Source organism: Arachis stenosperma, chromosome 3 (genome assembly GCF_014773155.1).
Source record: "Arachis stenosperma cultivar V10309 chromosome 3, arast.V10309.gnm1.PFL2, whole genome shotgun sequence".
NCBI lineage: Eukaryota > Viridiplantae > Streptophyta > Magnoliopsida > Fabales > Fabaceae > Arachis > Arachis stenosperma.
This window is the reverse complement of record NC_080379.1, coordinates 154,306,806-154,325,721: the sequence shown is the minus strand read 5'-3', so window position 1 is coordinate 154,325,721 and position 18,916 is coordinate 154,306,806. Positions and strand designations below refer to the sequence as shown.

At 38.5% G+C, this 18,916-nt stretch overlaps 1 protein-coding gene across 1 annotated transcript; it reads right to left on the bottom strand.

Moving 5' to 3' along the window:
- Positions 1–2,113: 2,113 nt before the first annotated feature.
- LOC130970595 (G-type lectin S-receptor-like serine/threonine-protein kinase RKS1) lies at positions 2,114–15,177 on the bottom strand. The gene is made up of 7 exons (XM_057896723.1): positions 14,318–15,177; positions 14,111–14,251; positions 13,824–14,008; positions 3,224–3,434; positions 2,890–3,127; positions 2,662–2,812; positions 2,114–2,570 (listed from the first exon to the last, which is right to left on the bottom strand). The coding sequence occupies exons 1-7, from the start codon at positions 15,123–15,125 to the stop codon at positions 2,259–2,261; spliced, it is 2,046 nt and encodes a 681-aa protein (XP_057752706.1). The 5' UTR covers positions 15,126–15,177; the 3' UTR covers positions 2,114–2,258.
- Between the last annotated feature and the right edge of the window lie 3,739 nt (positions 15,178–18,916).

Below are 18,916 nucleotides of genomic sequence, written 5' to 3'. Positions count from 1 at the left end.
AGTGAAGAATTGCTGGTGTAAGGAGTTGCAAGAAACTTCTCAGTTAAATCCATTGGTCAAAGAGTTGACAACAAGGATTAGTCTCGGTGTGGATACACATAGTACCTTCGTACCATCGAAGGAGAAAGCTTTATTCACTAGGGTACTCAGGTATTGGCATCTAACCCATCTTATTTCAATAAAATTTTAAGCACAAAATAGATCAATAGGATTACTTTATTACTTCCGCTGCGTGTTATGAACACTCGTAATCCTTCATAAACTCCTTAAAATATTTTTCTAAATTTTCATATTTTGTATGGATAGTAGTTTTATTGGTGATGGCTGCATGTTTCATAATCAAGACAAACATGATTTAGATTTGTACACAAAAAAAAGTAAAAGTAATTTTATATTTAAATATCTCTTACAAATTTTTTTTTTATTTATCAATTATGTTTGGATATAATAATATAAAAATATTTTTTTGTTTATTTATTATGTTAAAAATATTTTTTAAAAAAAATTATTTAAAAAAAATATGTAAATTGTAGCTTCTAAAAAAGATGTTTTTTTTCTAAGGCTTTTACTTTTCTTTTTTGAACAAAAGAGCTCAACACAATAAATTAGAACGACAAAGTCTCGAACATAGTCTCAAACAACAACAAGCAAAGAATAGAAGTCTGAAACAATCTCTAATGTTATTTTCGGCATTGCCATCAACAACAAAAGGGATCCAAATTACACCTTTCTCTGTAAGACTGTAACTAGCTAAGGATATGTGAAACACCTCTTCTACTCCAGATTCCTTGTTATTAAAGATCCGTCCATTCCTCTCTAACCACACATTCCAAATAACTCCAAAAACACATATGAGCCACTTGTTCCACTCCTCTTTCCTGTTAACAACTCCTATTCAACTTTCAAAATGTTCTTTCAGTGACCCCGAAATAGACCACAGCCTCCCAAAGTCACACACCACACCTGTCAGGTAAACTCAACCAAGAAACAAGTGATAGATATGTTTGACATCTTTTTTACACAAAACACACTGTTATCACCATGACTAATAATACCTAGCCTAAGCAATCTTTTTTTGGTATTCACTCTTCCTATCAGTACAAACCAGGCAAATAACTCCACTTGTGGTGGAACCAAACCTTTTTATACTGTTTTGGTAAAACTATAACTAGAGATGTCCTCCAAAAATGTTTCTGACTACATTACCTGCATAAAGGAGTTAGTTGAAAAAAATACTTTTTTCGTCAAACTTTTAAATAAAAAGATAAAAATAAAATGTTTTTACTTTTACTACTAAAAATTTGTCAAACACGTTAAAAAATAAAAAAATAAAAAAATAAAAATTTTAAAATATCTTTATTTTATTAACTTGATGACACCCAAACAAACACATTATTTTGTCAAACAACATGTTAGACTTAAATATTTTCCTTAAGATAATGTTACAGTATCAAATTTACGTCTTTTTAAGTCCATACTTTTTATATGTTTTACTCCTATTTTAAAATCATTGTGAATTTCACTTACTGGATACTCAATGCATTAAAACACCTATTAACGGTTATAGTATTTGAAGAAATTTAATTGTTAAAAGAAAATTAACTTATATACAGAACCAAAACCACCTTGACCAAGTTTATTAGAGGGAGAGAAGTTATCAGTTGCAGAAGAAATGGAGCTTAGATCAAATAATGGTAAATCTGAATGTTCAGCATTCTCAAGGTAGTCTTGTAGATTTAGAGAATCCTCAATCTTGTATAAATAGCATTTTTGTTTGCCGATTAAACTGTATTTTTGTAACTAAATGGCAATAATGTGGATGCAGTCTTGAACTGAATTATTAATTATTAATTTAATCCTCAATATTTAAAAAAAACCCCGGTGGCCAACTAACAATTAACTGACTTTGCAAGAACAACTTTATTTCGCATCTCCTACTAATGCATTTGTACATTAATGGAGGATTTATTGTAGAGTCACTCTGGCGAGATTGTCACATTTGATGCATGCATGGGATCAGTTTAGGTTGCCATTTTTCTCTGGTTCCTTTTTATTATCATTTTTTATATATCCAATAATTAACAATCAATAATACATTTATAGTACCTAGAGATCACTAAATGGCCGCGTAAGGGAAACTTCAATCTAGTTCTTTTTGTCACATGAAAAGTTCATTCGGATTAATGCTAGTTACAAAGTTTCTAGCTACTATGACACGGTCTGAGTTTCTCATTTGAAGGAGCCAAGGATAGTCATGTTTAACGGCCAAAGATTGTACTTGTTGTTATTTCGTTTACTGATGAAGATCCATCTTCCATTATTGCTGATGGCTCTTGCACTAGCTCTCGGTTGTCGCTGAATAAAAATGCTGGTTTTTGGGGTTGGCGAATGGGTGCTTCATTTCCTAGCATGACAATAACTTCTAACATGGATGGTCTATTGTTCACATTTTCTTGCACGCACAATAGTCCAACTTGAATGCACCTCAAAACTGTAGCAGAAGGATAAGACTGCCCAAGTGATGAATCTACTATATCCAAGGCCTTTCCTTCTGTCCAAAGTATCCACACCTACCAACACATAGCAAAATCTCCAATTGAGTCATACCAATAGTATTCAGTTCATTTGATAGATTGAACAATTTAAGACATGACCACTTACGTATCCAATTAAATTTGGGGAGGATCGTCCTTGATCATGGTCTGTGTTCCTTTTGCCGGCAACAATTTCTAAAAGTAAAACTCCAAAACTAAAAACATCTGATTTTGTCGAATATTGTCCTTCCATTGCATATTCTGGTGACATGTATCCACTAAGATATGTCAAAATATTATAGGTAATTCGAATTAATTCCTTTGTTTTTGGTTATTATAAGCTTACGACACTTACTATGTTCCAACTACTCTTCTTGTTCTTGCTTGAATTTGATCTTCACCAAATATTTTAGCCATTCCAAAATCTGAAATTTTGGGATTCATTGCAGCATCCAGTAAAACATTGCTAGCCTTTAGATCTCTATGAATTATTTTTAGTCTCGAATCTTGATGAAGATATAATATTCCTCGAGCAATTCCAAAAATAATTTCAAAACGTTGATCCCAATTTAGTAATGATCTTTGAGTTTCATCTGAAAATGAACCATGGAATTTCAATTTCTTTTTAGTAAATGAACTAATAGAAGAATAATGTTAACAATCAAATTAGATAGAGAATGACAGCCTACCAAATATAAAGAAGTCCAAACTTTTGTTCGGAAGATATTCATAAATCAACATTCTTTCTTCTCTCTCAAAGCAACAACCCAATAGTCTCACAAGATTTCTGTGTTGAAGTTTCACTAATAAGGTAACTTCATTTTTAAATTCTTCGGTTCCTTGACCTGAATTTTTGGATAATCGTTTTACTGCTATTTCTCTTCCATCAATTAAGCAACCCTGAAATATTTGTAAATTTTTTTAATATATTTTTTTTGAATTTTTTATTTTTATTATAAATTATATTCTTTTAATTAAGCAACATGTTAACTAGTTATTTACTTATTTATAGGGATGGCAGCAACAACTTTATCCGCATATACTCAAACCGGTCGAAAGAGAATTGTCAACCCCTATTTAACCCGCAATGTATATATATATATATATATATATAATGTGTTAGGATGAATGTCAAACCAAAAAATTTTATTTATATAAAAAAAATTTATTTATTAAATTAATTAAAAATTTAATACTTTTATTTATATAAAAAACAAATCTGTTTAATTAATGATATATAAATATCAAATTATAATTCTAAGATCTCATTATATTATTGAGTAATAAGATTAAATACTTTTAAATTAAGAGCAAATAAATTTAGAATTAACATATTATAAACCTGCAAATACAATAGAGTTGAATTTTAATAAAAAATTCAATACGTGAATAAAGTTATAATTAGATGCAAATTCTACCTTATCCTGTTTATTGTTACTCTAATTATTTATTCTCTATTCTCATAAAAAATATTTCAACCTTTCTGTTCATACCCTGACCCAATGTTAAGGGCCCAGGTCCAATCGAAAGGCCTGATCCAATAGATTAAGCCTAGCAAAGCACCCACCTCCACTCAAGAAGTCGGTGTCAACCACGACTTAGAACGAAGAAGTCGGTTATGAGATTAGCTGGCAGATAAACACTCATTCAAATGAGTAACCGCCCCTGAAATCTCTCTAACCACTTCATAAAGCCATATCTTAACCTCCCTAAGATAATGGGACGGTTACTACCCTAAAGATACGACACTACTCCAACGGTGGTTATGGGCTCACCACTATAAATACACTGACACCCCTCAGGTATCTCTAAGTCCAATACTCTCTAAGACCTGCTTACACCCTTGCTAACTTAGGCATCGGAGTGTCCTTGCAGGTACCACTCCCCATTCACACGCGAGCACAAGTCGGACGGAGCCTCCCGAGTTGCGGACCTACCCGGAGTTCTCCTCCATTATACACTTGGGCCGTCGAACGCCGTCCATTGGGCTAATCTCCGGTTACCTACCGTAACATTGGCGCCGTTGCCGGGGACCCGCGAGATCATCCCTCGATGGCAGATAGATCCCACGAAGAAGGCCATGTCGAAACAGATTCTGAGCAAGAGAATCTAGACATGGGCAATGACAATGAAGACACAGCCCAACATCAAGACAATGATCAACACAGAGAGGGTACCTCCGGAGTAAAGAATCCGAAGGTAAATTCCTCAGATGGGCGTGAATCAGAAAAAGGCGGACCAGCTCACGTAGCTGAACTAATGGGATTGGTCCATAGCCGCCTGGAGCAATTGGAACAAGAGCGGGAGAGGCAAAAGGAAACCGAAAGGTACCTTAAAGAAGAGATGGAACGGCGAAAAGAGTTAGAAAGAAAACTCTTGCAGCTAGAATCCTCCCTCAAGAATTCCCGCGATGAAGGAGAAGATCAACTCCCAGGCGGAGAAGATCCTTTCAGCGAGGACATAATGAGGGCAAAAGTTCCAAGGAACTTCAAAAGCCCTGATATGGACCTCTATGATGGAACTACGGATCCAAAGCATCATCTTAGCAACTTCAAAAGTCGGATGTATCTAGCTGACGCCTCCGACGCTACGAGATGCAAGGCTTTCCCGACCACTTTATCGAAAGCAGCGATGAAGTGGTTCGATAGCCTTCCCCCAAGATCCATCACTAGTTTTGAAGACCTCTCAAGGAAATTCTTGACGAGGTTCTCAATTCAAAAAGATAAGGTAAAACATGCACCGAGCCTCCTGGGAATAAAACAGGAGGTCGGAGAGTCTTTACGAGCCTATATGGAAAGGTTCAACAAGGCATGTTTAGAGATCCAAGACCTGCCCACAGAGGCAGTAATAATGGGGTTAGTCAACGGACTTAGAGAAGGCCCCTTCTCACAGTCCATATCTAAAAGACACCCCGTTTCTCTAAGTGATGTACAAGAAAGGGCCGAGAAGTACATCAACATGGAAGAGAATGCAAAGCTAAGAGACCTGAGTTCGCGACCTGGACCCACTTCCTCCTCTAGGGAGAGAGAAAGGGAAGTCAAGAAGAAGGAAGAGCTCGGTCTCGAGAGGCCCAGGAAGTACCACTCTTATACTCCTCTAAAGACCTCTATAGTGGACGTATACAGAGAGATTTGCAACACTGAAAGGCTGCCACCCCCAAGACCTATTAAAAATAAAAAAGGGGGAAGTCGCAGCGAGTATTGCGAGTACCATAAAATATATGGTCACTCCACCAACGACTGTTACGACCTCAAAAATGTGATAGAAAAGCTGGCTAGAGAAGGTCGGCTTGACAGATATCTCATGGAGAGGTCAGACACCCATGGAAAGAGAAAGCGAGATGATATGGACAGGAGAGATCCTCCACCACAGACCCCTGAGAGACACATCCACATGATCTCAGGAGGATTTGCGGGAGGTGGAGTCACCAAATCTTCTCGCAAAAGACATCTGAAAAGAGTCTATCAGGTCGGGGATGAAACACCCGACCTCCCCACTATATCATTCACAAAAGAAGATGGGCAAGGGATAATCCCCGGGCATGATGATCCCGTGGTGATAACTATGATCCTAGCCAACGCCCATCTCCACAGAACCCTAGTAGACCAAGGAAGCTCGGCGGACATCCTTTTCAAGCCCGCCTTCGACAAGCTAGGGTTAGATGAAAAAGAGTTGAGAGCTTACCCCGACACCCTATATGGGTTAGGGGATACGCCAATAAAACCACTGGGATTTTTACCCCTTCACACCACTTTCGGAAAAGGGGAAAAATCAAGGACTTTGAGCATAGACTTCATAGTCATCGATGAAGGGTCAGCCTACAATGCCTTAATCGGCAGAACTACCCTTAATCGCCTGGGAGCAGTGGTATCGACTCCTCACCTTTGCATGAAATTCCCGACTCCAGGAGGAATAGCAACGGTGAGGGGAGACCAGAAATTGGCAAGGAAGTGCTATAACGAAAGCCTAAATCTGAGAGGAAGGGGCAAAGAAGTCCACACCATAGAGCTAGGCGGCACAAGGACCAAGGAAGAACTGTGACCCCACCCGGGAGGAAAAACCGAAGAGATACAAGTCGGTGAGGAGGAAGGAAAAAACACTTACATAGGAGCCAACCTAGGGGAAACCCTAAAACAAAGGTTGGGAGAGCTCCTAAGAGCTAATTCCGACCTCTTCGCATGGAAGGCTTCCGACATGCCCGGGATTGATCCCGAGCTCATGTCCCACAAACTCTCGGTTTACCCAGGGTCCCGACCTGTACAACAAAGAAGACGCAAGCTCGGCCCGGAACGAGCATTAATAATAGAAGAGCAAGTACAGGCGCTCCTGCAAGCCGGTTTTATCAGAGAGGTCAAATACCCGACGTGGCTAGCCAATGTAGTGCTAGTCAAGAAACAGAATGGTAAATGGAGAATGTGCGTCGACTATACCGACTTGAATAAGGCATGTCCTAAGGACCCTTATCCTCTACCGAGTATTGATACCCTGGTGGACTCCAGCTCGGGGTACCGATACCTATCATTCATGGATGCCTACTCGGGATATAACCAAATCCTGATGCATGAACCCGACCAGGAGAAAACATCTTTCATCACACCTAAAGCCAACTATTGCTACGTGGTCATGCCATTCGGACTAAAGAATGCAGGAGCCACGTATCAAAGGCTGATGAATAAAGTGTTTTTCCCCCATCTAGGGAGCCTAATGGAAGTATACGTCGACGACATGCTAGTAAAAACTAAGGAAGAAGTCGACCTCTTAACCGACCTCTCACAGGTCTTTGACACCATAAGGTTGCATGGGATGAGACTAAATCCTGCAAAGTGCGCCTTCGCGGTCGAGGCAGGAAAATTTCTAGGGTTCATGCTAACACAGAGAGGGATTGAGGCCAACCCCGACAAATGCAGAGCCATCCTAGAAATGAAAAGCCCGACTTGTTTGAGAGAGGTCCAACAGCTCAATGGCCGACTAGCAGCCCTCTCCAGATTTTTGGCAGGATCGGCACTGAAATCCCTTCCACTATTTTCTTTATTGAGGAAGGGATGCCAATTTGAATGGACTCCGGAATGCGAGGAGGCGTTCCAAGAGTTCAAAAGATTTTTAAGTCAACCTCCTGTCTTAACACGACCAGTACCGGGAAAAGACCTTGTCCTATACCTATCCGTGGCAAGCAGGGCTGTCTCATCAGCTCTGATCAGAGAAGACAAGGTCGGGCAACACCCGGTTTACTTCACCAGTAAGGTCCTACAAGGCCCTGAACTAAGGTACCACAAACTAGAGAAGTTTGCCTACTCCTTAGTAATAGCCTCGCGAAGACTACGACCTTACTTTCAGACTCACACAATAAGAGTCCGTACGAACCAACCCATGAAGCAAATCCTCCAAAAGACGGATGTTGCAGGGAGAATGGTTCAATGGGCGATAGAGCTCTCCGAGTTTGACTTGAGATATGAAACTCGGACAGCAATTAAGGCCCAATGCCTCGCCGACTTCATTGCGGAATATGCAGGTGAACAAGAGGAAAAACCGACTACATGGGAACTCTATGTAGACGGATCCTCCAACAAGACAGGGAGCGGCGCAGGCATAATATTGGTAGATGGAAAAGGAACCCAGATAGAGGTTTCCTTAAAATTTGAATTTCCGGCTTCAAACAATCAGGCAGAATATGAAACCTTGATAGCCGGATTAAAGTTAGCAGAAGAAGTTGGCGCTACAAAGGTGATGATCTACAGCGACTCGCAAGTGGTGACCTCCCAAATAAGCGGAGAATATCAGGCAAAGGACCCCAGTATGAAAAGGTACTTGGAAAAAACCTTGGAGCACCTTGGGCGCTTTGCAGAAACCGAGGTAAAACACATAACTCGGGATCTAAATAGCAGAGCGGACGCCCTATCCAAGTTAGCAAGTACCAAACCAGGTGGAAACAACAGAAGCCTGATTCAGGAAACCCTCCAAGAACCCTCAGTTGCAAAAACAGAAGATAAGCAGGAGGCACTTGAGGTAGTCGGTTTAAACCTCGGATGGATGAATCCCTTAGTCGAATACTTGAAATTCGACATCCTCCCTAAGGAGGAAAAGGAAGCCAAAAGAATCCGAAGGGAAGCACAGCATTACACCTTGGTAAGAAATGTCCTCTACCGAAGAGGAATATCAACACCATTGTTAAAATGCGTACCGACCTCAAGAACCGCCGAGGTGTTGGAGGAAGTACATAGCGGGATCTGCGGGAACCATCTCGGAGCAAGGTCACTAGCCAGAAAAATAATACGAGCTGGATTCTACTGGCCAACCTTGCAGAAAGATGCCACAGAATTTGTGAAAAAATGTCAACCATGTCAGATGCATGCAAATTTCCACGTGGCTCCACCAGAAGAGCTCATCAGTATTACTTCTCCCTGGCCCTTTGCAAAATGGGGAATGGATTTGCTAGGTCCTTTTCCCCAAGCACCAGGACAAGTCAAATACCTGATTGTGGGAATAGATTACTTCACAAAGTGGATAGAAGCAGAACCATTAGCTACTATCACCGCTCAAAGAAGTCGCAGGTTCCTCTACAAAAACATCGTCACAAGGTATGGAATACCTTATTCCATCACCACAGACAATGGAACCCAATTCACCGACGCGACCTTCAGAAATCTAGTAGCCAGTCTGAAAATCAAGCACCAGTTCACCTCGGTAGAACACCCACAAGCCAATGGGCAAGCCGAGGCAGCTAACAAAGTCATACTGGCAGGATTAAAGAAAAGACTACAGGAAGCAAAGGGAGCTTGGGCTGAAGAGCTCCCTCAAGTATTATGGGCTTATAGGACAACTCCCCAATCTGCCACAGGAGAAACGCCCTTCAGATTAGTCTACGGCGTAGAAGCCATGATTCCAATAGAAATCAGTGAGCAAAGCCCAAGGGTAATTCTCCACGACGAGGTCGGAAATATACAGGGGCACAAAGAGGAGCTCGACTTACTCCCCGAAGTCCGAGAGGGGGCCCAGATAAGAGAAGCTGCACTGAAGCAAAGAATGACTACGAGGTACAACAAAAAAGTCATTCGAAGAACATTCGCCACAGATGACTTGGTCCTAATTAGAAATGACATCGGAGTCAACAAATCGGGAGAAGGAAAACTCGCCGCAAATTGGAAGGGACCATACAAAGTCAAAGAAGTCTTAGGAAAAGGTTATTATAAAGTAACCGACCTAAATGGCACTGAGCTACCAAGGTCGTGGCACGCTTATAATATGAAAAGGTACTACAGTTAAAAGCGAACTCTACTCCCTGATGTACTCTTTTCCCAACTTCACGATTTTTTCCCAAAGAAAAGGGTTTTTTCTGGAGAAGGGTTTTTAACGAGGCATCATAGTAGAGGCTAAGGGAAAATAGGCTATCAAGACCCTTAGTAGCAAAAAGGTACCTTCCCAACTAATAAAGATCTTTTTCATTACTATGTCTCTATTAAATATCCTCCTTTATTTTTTATAAGTCTTTCTACGAAACGCACCGACTTAAGCTCGACAAAACGTGAAAATCCCATGAACCGACCTAACATGGTCGTCAGGATAAAACGACGAGGTACAAGTCGGTGTAAAGAGGTTATATGAGTTGATCGTATTAAACTCGGGAACAGTCCGACTCATAAGTCAAAGACAAGAACCCGAGTAGAAAAACTCGGATATATTTCGAGTAAATGAAAAACGCATCGCAAAAATAACCTAAGTCATAAAAACTCACTAAAGCAAAAGTTGAGTATAAAGGATAAACAAAAGAGATATCAAAACCTGGAAAAAGTTCAAAGGTTGCATACAAACCTTTGAACGAAAAGGGCTTGAGAAAACAATACAAGCTAGCAAAAGGTTTTTTCAGAAAAGATCAAACATATCCAAAACAGAAAAGCATGTGCACGCACAAGGTAACTTAAACCCTTATCCAAAAAAGGGCATTTATTTTTAAAACCCTTATCCAAAAAAGGGTACGGATTGGAATATTTTGTTTACGGCCTTAAAAGGCCAGAAAGAGAAATTGTTCGCAAGCACCAACAGATAAATAAAGTTTAAAAAAGGGGGGACCCACAGGCCGGGCCCCCATATAGCCATAAAAATAAAGAAGTCATTTTTTAATCGGAGTAGAGGAATCACCACCACCAGGAGGGACGCCACCAGGACCAGCCGGAGGAACGGAGGAAGAACCCGAGGCATCCTTAGGACGAGGAGGAGACTCTATAATCCTCTGCCCCCGAGTCTTCAGGTCCGACTCGGAAACAACCTCGGGAGCAGGAGGATACACGATGGCACCATCAATAACTACCTTGTCGGGATGTAAAGGAGAAAGGTCCAAGTCGGGAGCGATAACTCTGACTTGTTCCAAGAAAATTCTCCAAGACTCCTCGGCACCCTCGGCGATAGAGTCCTCCAACTCGGTGTATGCGCTCCGAGAATTCAGCAAGTCCTTCCTCACGGCCACAATATCTTGAAATAAGCTGTGGTAGCTGTCTTGCGCCGTTTTCCTCAGATTCACCTCCAAAGTGCATTGGGCCCGCAGCTTACCCTCCTCCTCCTTCAGGTGATCCCTCTCCTTCCTCAACTTATCTCTCTCTTCCTTCAACTCCTTCTCATGTCTTTCATAAATAAGAAGCCTCCCCTCTAACTCCTCAACCCTCGAGGATGCCCCCAAAGAGCTGAGGGGAGCCTTCTCAAAAATGTCCAAAAGTTTGCCACAAACACCCGCCGCCTTAAAACTCTCCTCAGCCATGATGGTGAGGTGGTTTCGAACAGAAACATCATCCATACTGATAAAAGGATAGATGTTCTTTCGGACGAATGCCATAGCATCCGCCTTAACCCCACCATCGATGGAAGAAGAGCCAGACTCTGAAGTCTTGCGCTTCTTCTTCTCGGGCTCGGAGAGAATTTGGGCAGAAGGGGGTGGTCGAGGCAAACTCGAAGAAGAAATAACAATGGGTTGAGAAGGAGTGCCAATGTTCTTAGGAGGAGGCGGTGGAGGAGGAGGAGAGGTGACCGCCCCGGACCTAGCCCGAGACTTCGCCTTGGCTTCCCGGACCCTTTGGTAGGCCTCCTGAGCGTTCTTTTTTGCCATATCTACAAAAGAAACAACCAAGTTACAAGTCGGTAAAATGTAAGTCGGCGGAAACAACTCGGAAATAAAGAATGCATGCACTACCTAGTTGAGATTGAACGAAAGTCGGTGTTCCCTGAAGAATTTTTCTGGTATCCAAATATGGGGACCTCCCCCACGCTTCTCGGAAAAACCCTACAATGGCCGCCTCCACCTCATCCAGGTCATCGGGACCATATTTTTCACAAGAGGAGGGCGGCGACCAATAAAGGGGGAAGCGGGGGGAGGAATGCTCATCCAGAAAAAAGGGGTGGTGACCCTCTACGGCTTGAAGTTTGAAAAAGAAGTTTTTGAAGTCATGGAAAGATTCGTCAAAAAGGGTGAAAATCCTCCGACCTTGTATGGCTCGGAAGGATACCCATTGCTGTTTGTTGTTCAGCCCACTAAAGGGCTTAGTCATATGGAAGAGAAAGAAGAAAATCTTTAGGGAGGTCGGAAAGTCCAGAGCATGGCTTATAAACTGATAAATCTTCAAAAAACCCCAAGAATTGGGGTGAAGTTGAGTAGGGGCAACATTACAATAATGCAAAACAGATGTCTCGAAATCTGAGAAAGGAAGAAAAACACCCAAACGGGTGATCATGCACTCATACATAAAGAAAAAATGAGGGGCCTCCTCATTTTCTCTCCCAAAACAGACCCGGTCTTCAGGACCCGGGATTATCAGTTCATATTTGGGCTCGTCCTCCTCTGAAGTACAGAGCCTGTGATGAGTACGAAGATGAGTGATGAACTCAGCGTCGACCAACGGTTCCTCCCCAAGGACCGTAACATCTATCCACTGAGAAAGAACGTCTACGGAAGCCATTTTTTATATAAAGAAAAGTGGCAGAAACCTACAAAAGGGAAAAAAGAAAAAATCAAAAAATACGGCCCCTAAAGAGGAAAGACACGAGGCTAGAATCTACAGGCCAGCCTATCCACTTACAAAACAAAAACATGCAAACATAAGGCATGACATGGAAAAAGCAAAACTAACCTTTATCCGAAAATGAAGGTTGGAGAAGAACAGAAATCTTTTGAATGCAAGGATGCAGCACGAACAGGATAAGGAGAAGTTTGAAAGATCGCAGAAACGGAAAATGGAAAGAGAGGGAAAGCATTTATAAATAGGCTAAGGGGCATAATGGTAAAAACGAGACAGTCATTAATGAGACTGCACCGTTACCAAAGTCCTCAATCCCTAAATGATCCCTCAACGGACACGACGCTTGAATTGACGTAACTGTCAGAAACAAAAGGTCGCGGAAATCACGTCGGTTTCAAAACCCGTGAAGGTCGGCTACGAACCCGAGTTAAATACTTGAACCCAAGCCTTAAAAGGATCTTGGGCTCAAATAGGGGCACTGTTCATACCCTGGCTCAATGTTAAGGGCCCAGGTCCAATCGAAAGGCCTGATCCAATAGATTAAGCCTAGCAAAGCACCCACCTCCACTCAAGAAGTCGGTGTCAACCACGACTTAGAACGAAGAAGTCGGTTATGAGATTAGCTGGCAGATAAACACTCATTCAAATGAGTAACCGCCCCTGAAATCTCTCTAACCACTTCATAAAGCCATATCTTAACCTCCCTAAGATAATGGGACGGTTACTACCCTAAAGATACGGCACTACTCCAACGGTGGTTATGGGCTCACCACTATAAATACACTGACACCCCTCAGGTATCTCTAAGTCCAATACTCTCTAAGACCTGCTTACACCCTTGCTAACTTAGGCATCGGAGTGTCCTTGCAGGTACCACCCCCCATTCACACGCGAGCACAAGTCGGACGGAGCCTCCCGAGTTGCGGACCTACCCGGAGTTCTCCTCCATTATACACTTGGGCCGTCGAACGCCGTCCATTGGGCTAATCTCCGGTTACCTACCGTAACACTTTCTATCTGGTATTTTTTCATATATATATATATATATATATATATATATATATATATATATATATATATATATATACTTATTCAATCATTTTTTATCGATGAAGATTAAAAATGAGACAACTTTGATGAAAAAAAAAATATTTTGCTAATATTTTCTCTAAACTTGATTAATCTACATAAGTTTTCTCTTGTATTTTCTATATATATTAGTGGCGATGTTTAAAATTAGAGTTTCATACCAAATATATTATAGAATTGAGATATGTTAAAGGAGAGATACCTTATATACAGAACCAAATCCACCTTGACCAAGCTTGTTAGTAGGAGAAAAATTGTGAGTTGCAGAAGTGATAGAGATTAAATCAAATAGTAGTGGCAAATCTGAATCTTTTGTGTTGTCAAAATTTTGTAGATTCTCCTCAACGTGAATACGAAAGGAAGAATGCTTGTGATTCCTTCTTCTACCTATCATCAAATGTGCAAAAAAGAAAGAAAGAAAAATAAGTTCAAATATGAAATGTGTCTATCTATATTACAAGAAATTTGATACAATAAGAATTGACTTACCAACTTGCTTCCTAACCTTGAAAAAGTACATGAGGATTGTGACGACCAAAAACATGAAGAAGGAAATAGAAAGCGCTAAAATAAGCGCCATCTTTTTCTTGCCAAGAGAAGCATGGTCATTGTAGTGCTTGGAATATTTAGCTGCAAATGTAAATAATAAGAACATAACAAAAAGAAGAAGATAGTATCTTTTCCATACGTACGTACCCAATTCTAGTGCATCGACACGTAGAAACAAAGTTTGTCCGACTTGGGAGAACTTTCTAGTATCTTCCATATCTCCATGCCAGGTAATGCAACCGGTATTTGAGCTCTGATTAGCACTAGTATAGGCAGCACAAGAACAATCCCTAAGGCACGTATCCCTACACTCCTCCATACTCAGCCCAAAATCCACGCTGGCCTTGGATGTATCCGGCGCCTTCACAAGCGCCAACTCTACAAACCCCTCCCCGCTTCGACACGTGGACACGTTGGCCTTCCTCACGCACCCACTTGACCCGTCTTTCAGATACCACTCTCTCTCCGACTTGGGTTCGAATCCTGGCAAGCACTCGCACAAGAACGTCTCTTCATGATAAGGGTTACAAATGGAATTCGACCCGCACCTTCTGTAGTGGTCACACTCTTCCCGTGGACCGTTCCAGAGCTCGAACCACTTCCCCTCGTGAGCTTGCCATACTAACCGCCTTAGGTACCCGGTTTCCTCCAGCACAGAGATCGAAAGCAGGTTTGGGTCGTTCACTCTGTAGATTGATGAAACCTCGTTTGAATCGTCGATGAAGAAGAAGCTGAAGATGAAGTCTTGAGTCATCTCCGCTGCCCCGCTCAATCTTAGACCCGTCCACGGCCCAACCCGCATCAAGGGAGCATTGTTCGTGTATAGAAACAGTTGCGGCAGCAACCCGGTCCGGTCCATCCTGTATGTCGCGTTGCCGGTTCCCGGGTCGTTCTGGGATTTCCATGACGTTAGAAACCGGTTCAATCCGGTTTTACGGTCGAACCCGAGCTTCATGTAGGGAAGGTAAGTGTTGCCAGGGTAATCAAAACTCTGCCACAAGACTTGGTCGCTGTTATTGTTGTTGATGGTCAAAACTAAATTTCCCGTGTCTAAGAGCTTAGCTGAAGCGTTGGTAGATATAGATGGGACAGAAACGTTTGAGGACCAAAGAGGGTTAGGGTCGTGGAGTACGAGGTTTCCATGGTTGTTGATGGAGAGATGACCTGAAGTGGTGTTAAGAGGGGTGTCTCTGTTGGCAACCCAAACAACGGTTTGTTGTGAGATGTTGTTGAACCATATCCCAAGATAGCGGGTTTGAGAATTTTGAGGGCTGAAGAAACCGAGTGCAAAGGTTCCTCTGCCTTGGGAGACAAGAAGGTCGCCGTCTTTGAGAGGTTGGTTTGGTGTTATGGTGTGAAGTGAGTTGCAACAAGGAAGGTAAAGGAGTAATGACAGTAGAAAGAAGGGACTCATTATTATGATGTTGGAGTTTAGTGTCTGTCGGCTTTGGAAACTTATACCAAGAAAACCCATTATGCTGTGAAGTGCTAATTAATTGGATCCGAAAATCGAGGAATAATGTAATGAGAAGTCAATGGCAGGGAAGGACTACGAAATTCTTTTCCGAAACTAGCACTCATTTTTTCTCCGCAGACATAGAGGCCCCTCATCCCTTGTCATTCTAATGTGCCCCGCACGTACAACAGTTGTTGATGATAAAGTGTGTGTTTGGATTTCAGTTTGCAAACGAGAGTTTGCATAAAAGTGATTTTGCAAACTTGTTTTTGATGAAAAGTAAGTTTGTGTTAACGTGATTTATGTTTGACAACTTTTATATCAAAATTGATTATAGTAAAATAAATGTTGTTTGGGTTATACTATTTAAAATCACTTTTATATGAAAAATTACTAAAAGAGACATCAATTAAAATAATTTTTAATATTATTCTATTATTTTTATTTTAAATATTTGAATATATCTTATAAATTCATTTTATAATAAAGTTAATATTTACTTATTAATTCATTGTTATTCATTATTCTATTAAAAAAATATAAATTTTAGATATATATATATATATATATATATATATATATATATATATAAGAGTATTTAATCAAATATGTTACCTTTTTATACTATACTCTCAATAATTTTATTCTTATAAGACTTTTTTGACATCCAACATTCATAATTTTATTAATATTTATGAATATTTTTTATTTAGTTTGTCTTTTTTGATGGGATCAATAATCTATATTATAAAAAAAGTTATAATAAAATATAATATATGAAAATTATAATTATAAATTTTACATAGTCGAATAAAAAATAAAAAAGTTCAGCCAAAACAAAAATAAAGTATAATAAAATATAAAACGAGAATTCATGTATAAAAATTCATATGAACAATATATATAAAACCAACAATATATATCATATGAATAAAAGAAATATAATAAAAGAGAAAAAATAAAATTCATATAAACAATATATATCAACAATATATATCATATAAAACCAACAATATAAATACAGAGCATAAAAAAAGAAAAATAAAATTTATATGAACAAGAAATAAAAAAAATATCATAAAAAAATTAATAACATACCTGAGAGATGAGAGATTACAATACTGAAAAATAATATAAAAAAGGTCAATGATAAAAATAAGTAAAAAATAAAAAAACAAAGTCAAATAAAAATAAAAAAGACACCTTACATATTAAACATAAAAAACAGATAAAAAAATTCATATGAACTAAAAAATAATAAGAAATAAAAATATAAAAAAGAGTACTATATATTTTATAATGTTAAACAAAAAGAAAAGATTTTATAATTTATTTTAATTTTGTGAGTACTCTTTAATTTAATATATTTTGGACTATAAATTTTTATTATTTATGACTCTTTTATTACTTATAATTACTATATAATAAAAACAAATAAAGTACAATAAAAATAAAAGACAAAAACAAAAAAAAATTATACAAACATAGTATATAATAATTACAACCAACAATATATATCATATGAACAAAAAAATTATAATAAAAAGTAAATAAAATTTATATGAATATAATCAAATAAAAAAATAAAAAATTTTATACATAACATAAATATAGTACAATAAAGGATAGAAAAAATAATTTATATAAACAAAACATAATAAAAATTAATAAAAATAAAATTTATATCAACAATAGTTGTCATATAAATAAAAAATTAAAAATATAACAATAGAAAATTAAAAAATAACATCAGAACACTAAAAAAATAATATAAAAAATATTTATCATATAAATAAAAAATACAATAAAAAACATAAAAATTAAAATATAAAAGAAAGAACTAAAAAATATTAAAAAGAAAATTAAAATCTTTACCAGTGATGGAAACAAATCTGAAAAAGAGTTTGATAAAAAAAAAAATTTCTGTAACGAAGAACATAGAGAGAACTATTACTGTGTGAAATTATGTGGTTATAGACATCCTTTTTATAGAAGAAAGGAAGGGTACAATTGGTAGATATAAAATAGATTTGCTACTTAACTCTTCCAACAGTCATTAATTTTTTTAACGTGAACGCAGAAGCTTGAATTTTTAGCTTCTCATGAACGTACGTTCACAGGTGAAAGCAATTCTGGGTTAGGGGTTCCAAAAAATTGCCAAACATAACAATGTAGCGTTCAAGACGTTCAAACGAACTTTTTTGTTCCTCAAAGTGAACCCCAAACACACCCAAAGTAGTATAAAAATACATAAATAATTCATTTTTATTATGAAAAATATTGTTACACAATAAAAATATTAAATAATGTGAAAAATAAATATATTAGATGTCTATTTTATTAAGTATATAAATAATTATTTTAATATTAAAATTTAGATAAATAATTTAAAAATATAATATATTTTTATTTAATTAATAATTATTTATGTTATTTAAGATGGTCATTATTTAACTAATACTTTCTATTTATTATTTATGCGGAGAGTCATTTAATGTTTTATGTGTTATGAGCTGACAAAAACGCAAACATACAAGAAAATTGAAAATAATGCTCATCAGCCGCCACGCATGCGGTGGCCACATGCATGTGCGTGCATCAAGGAGCCAGAGGGTGGTAGAAATAACGATGGAGCCAACTAATAATATAGAGATGGATGCCAGGTATGAGAATGGAAGGAAGCTCTAATTACAGCTAAGCATAACCATCAACATACTCTTCAACTAACTATATATTATCCCTTACAATATCCACTTTCTTTTCTTTAACTCAAATCATTACCACGAAAGTACGTCCCAAATACCAAGGGGACACGGATTGCTGCACCAAGGAGAGAAGGTGTGTAGAGAATAAATAGGAATTTTGGTTTATGAGAGAGAAGGCCAATCACATTATAAATTTGAATGTGTTTTTCATCGCGACCGGTGATGATAGTCGTTGTTATTTTATTTACTGAAGATCCTCCCCTAGATGTTGCTTCAAGTCACTAAATAAAAAAAGCAGGCCTTGGCTATCTAGCATTACAACATGTATCGTACCTTATAACTCGAAAGTAACGATTTATACTTCGGTTACGTTAGGTAATTTGAAATTGCAGATAAATAGGAACTTATCACATAAACGATACTTTCTAAAAATCTCAGTTAGGGCCGAGATCCGCTCAACAAGCTCCTAAACAGTTCAAACCCTAAAAATCTATAAAATGGCAACAACATTAATAGTCTAACACACAAGTCATACAATAACAACTCAACTATATACATAAATTTTAAGAGACTTTCTACTGACTT

Bases quoted from the DNA above. Each gene is read 5' to 3' on its own strand.
- LOC130970595 (XM_057896723.1), bottom strand. From the start codon at position 15,125: ATGAAGCTCGGGTTCGACCGTAAAACCGGATTGAACCGGTTTCTAACG. The intron at 14,009-14,110 runs GTAAGTCAATTC...ATTTGATGATAG, and splicing joins CAAGGTTAGGAAGCAAGTTG to GTAGAAGAAGGAATCACAAG. The intron at 3,435-13,823 runs GTATCTCTCCTT...CAAATATTTCAG, and splicing joins GATTTGGTTCTGTATATAAG to GGTTGCTTAATTGATGGAAG.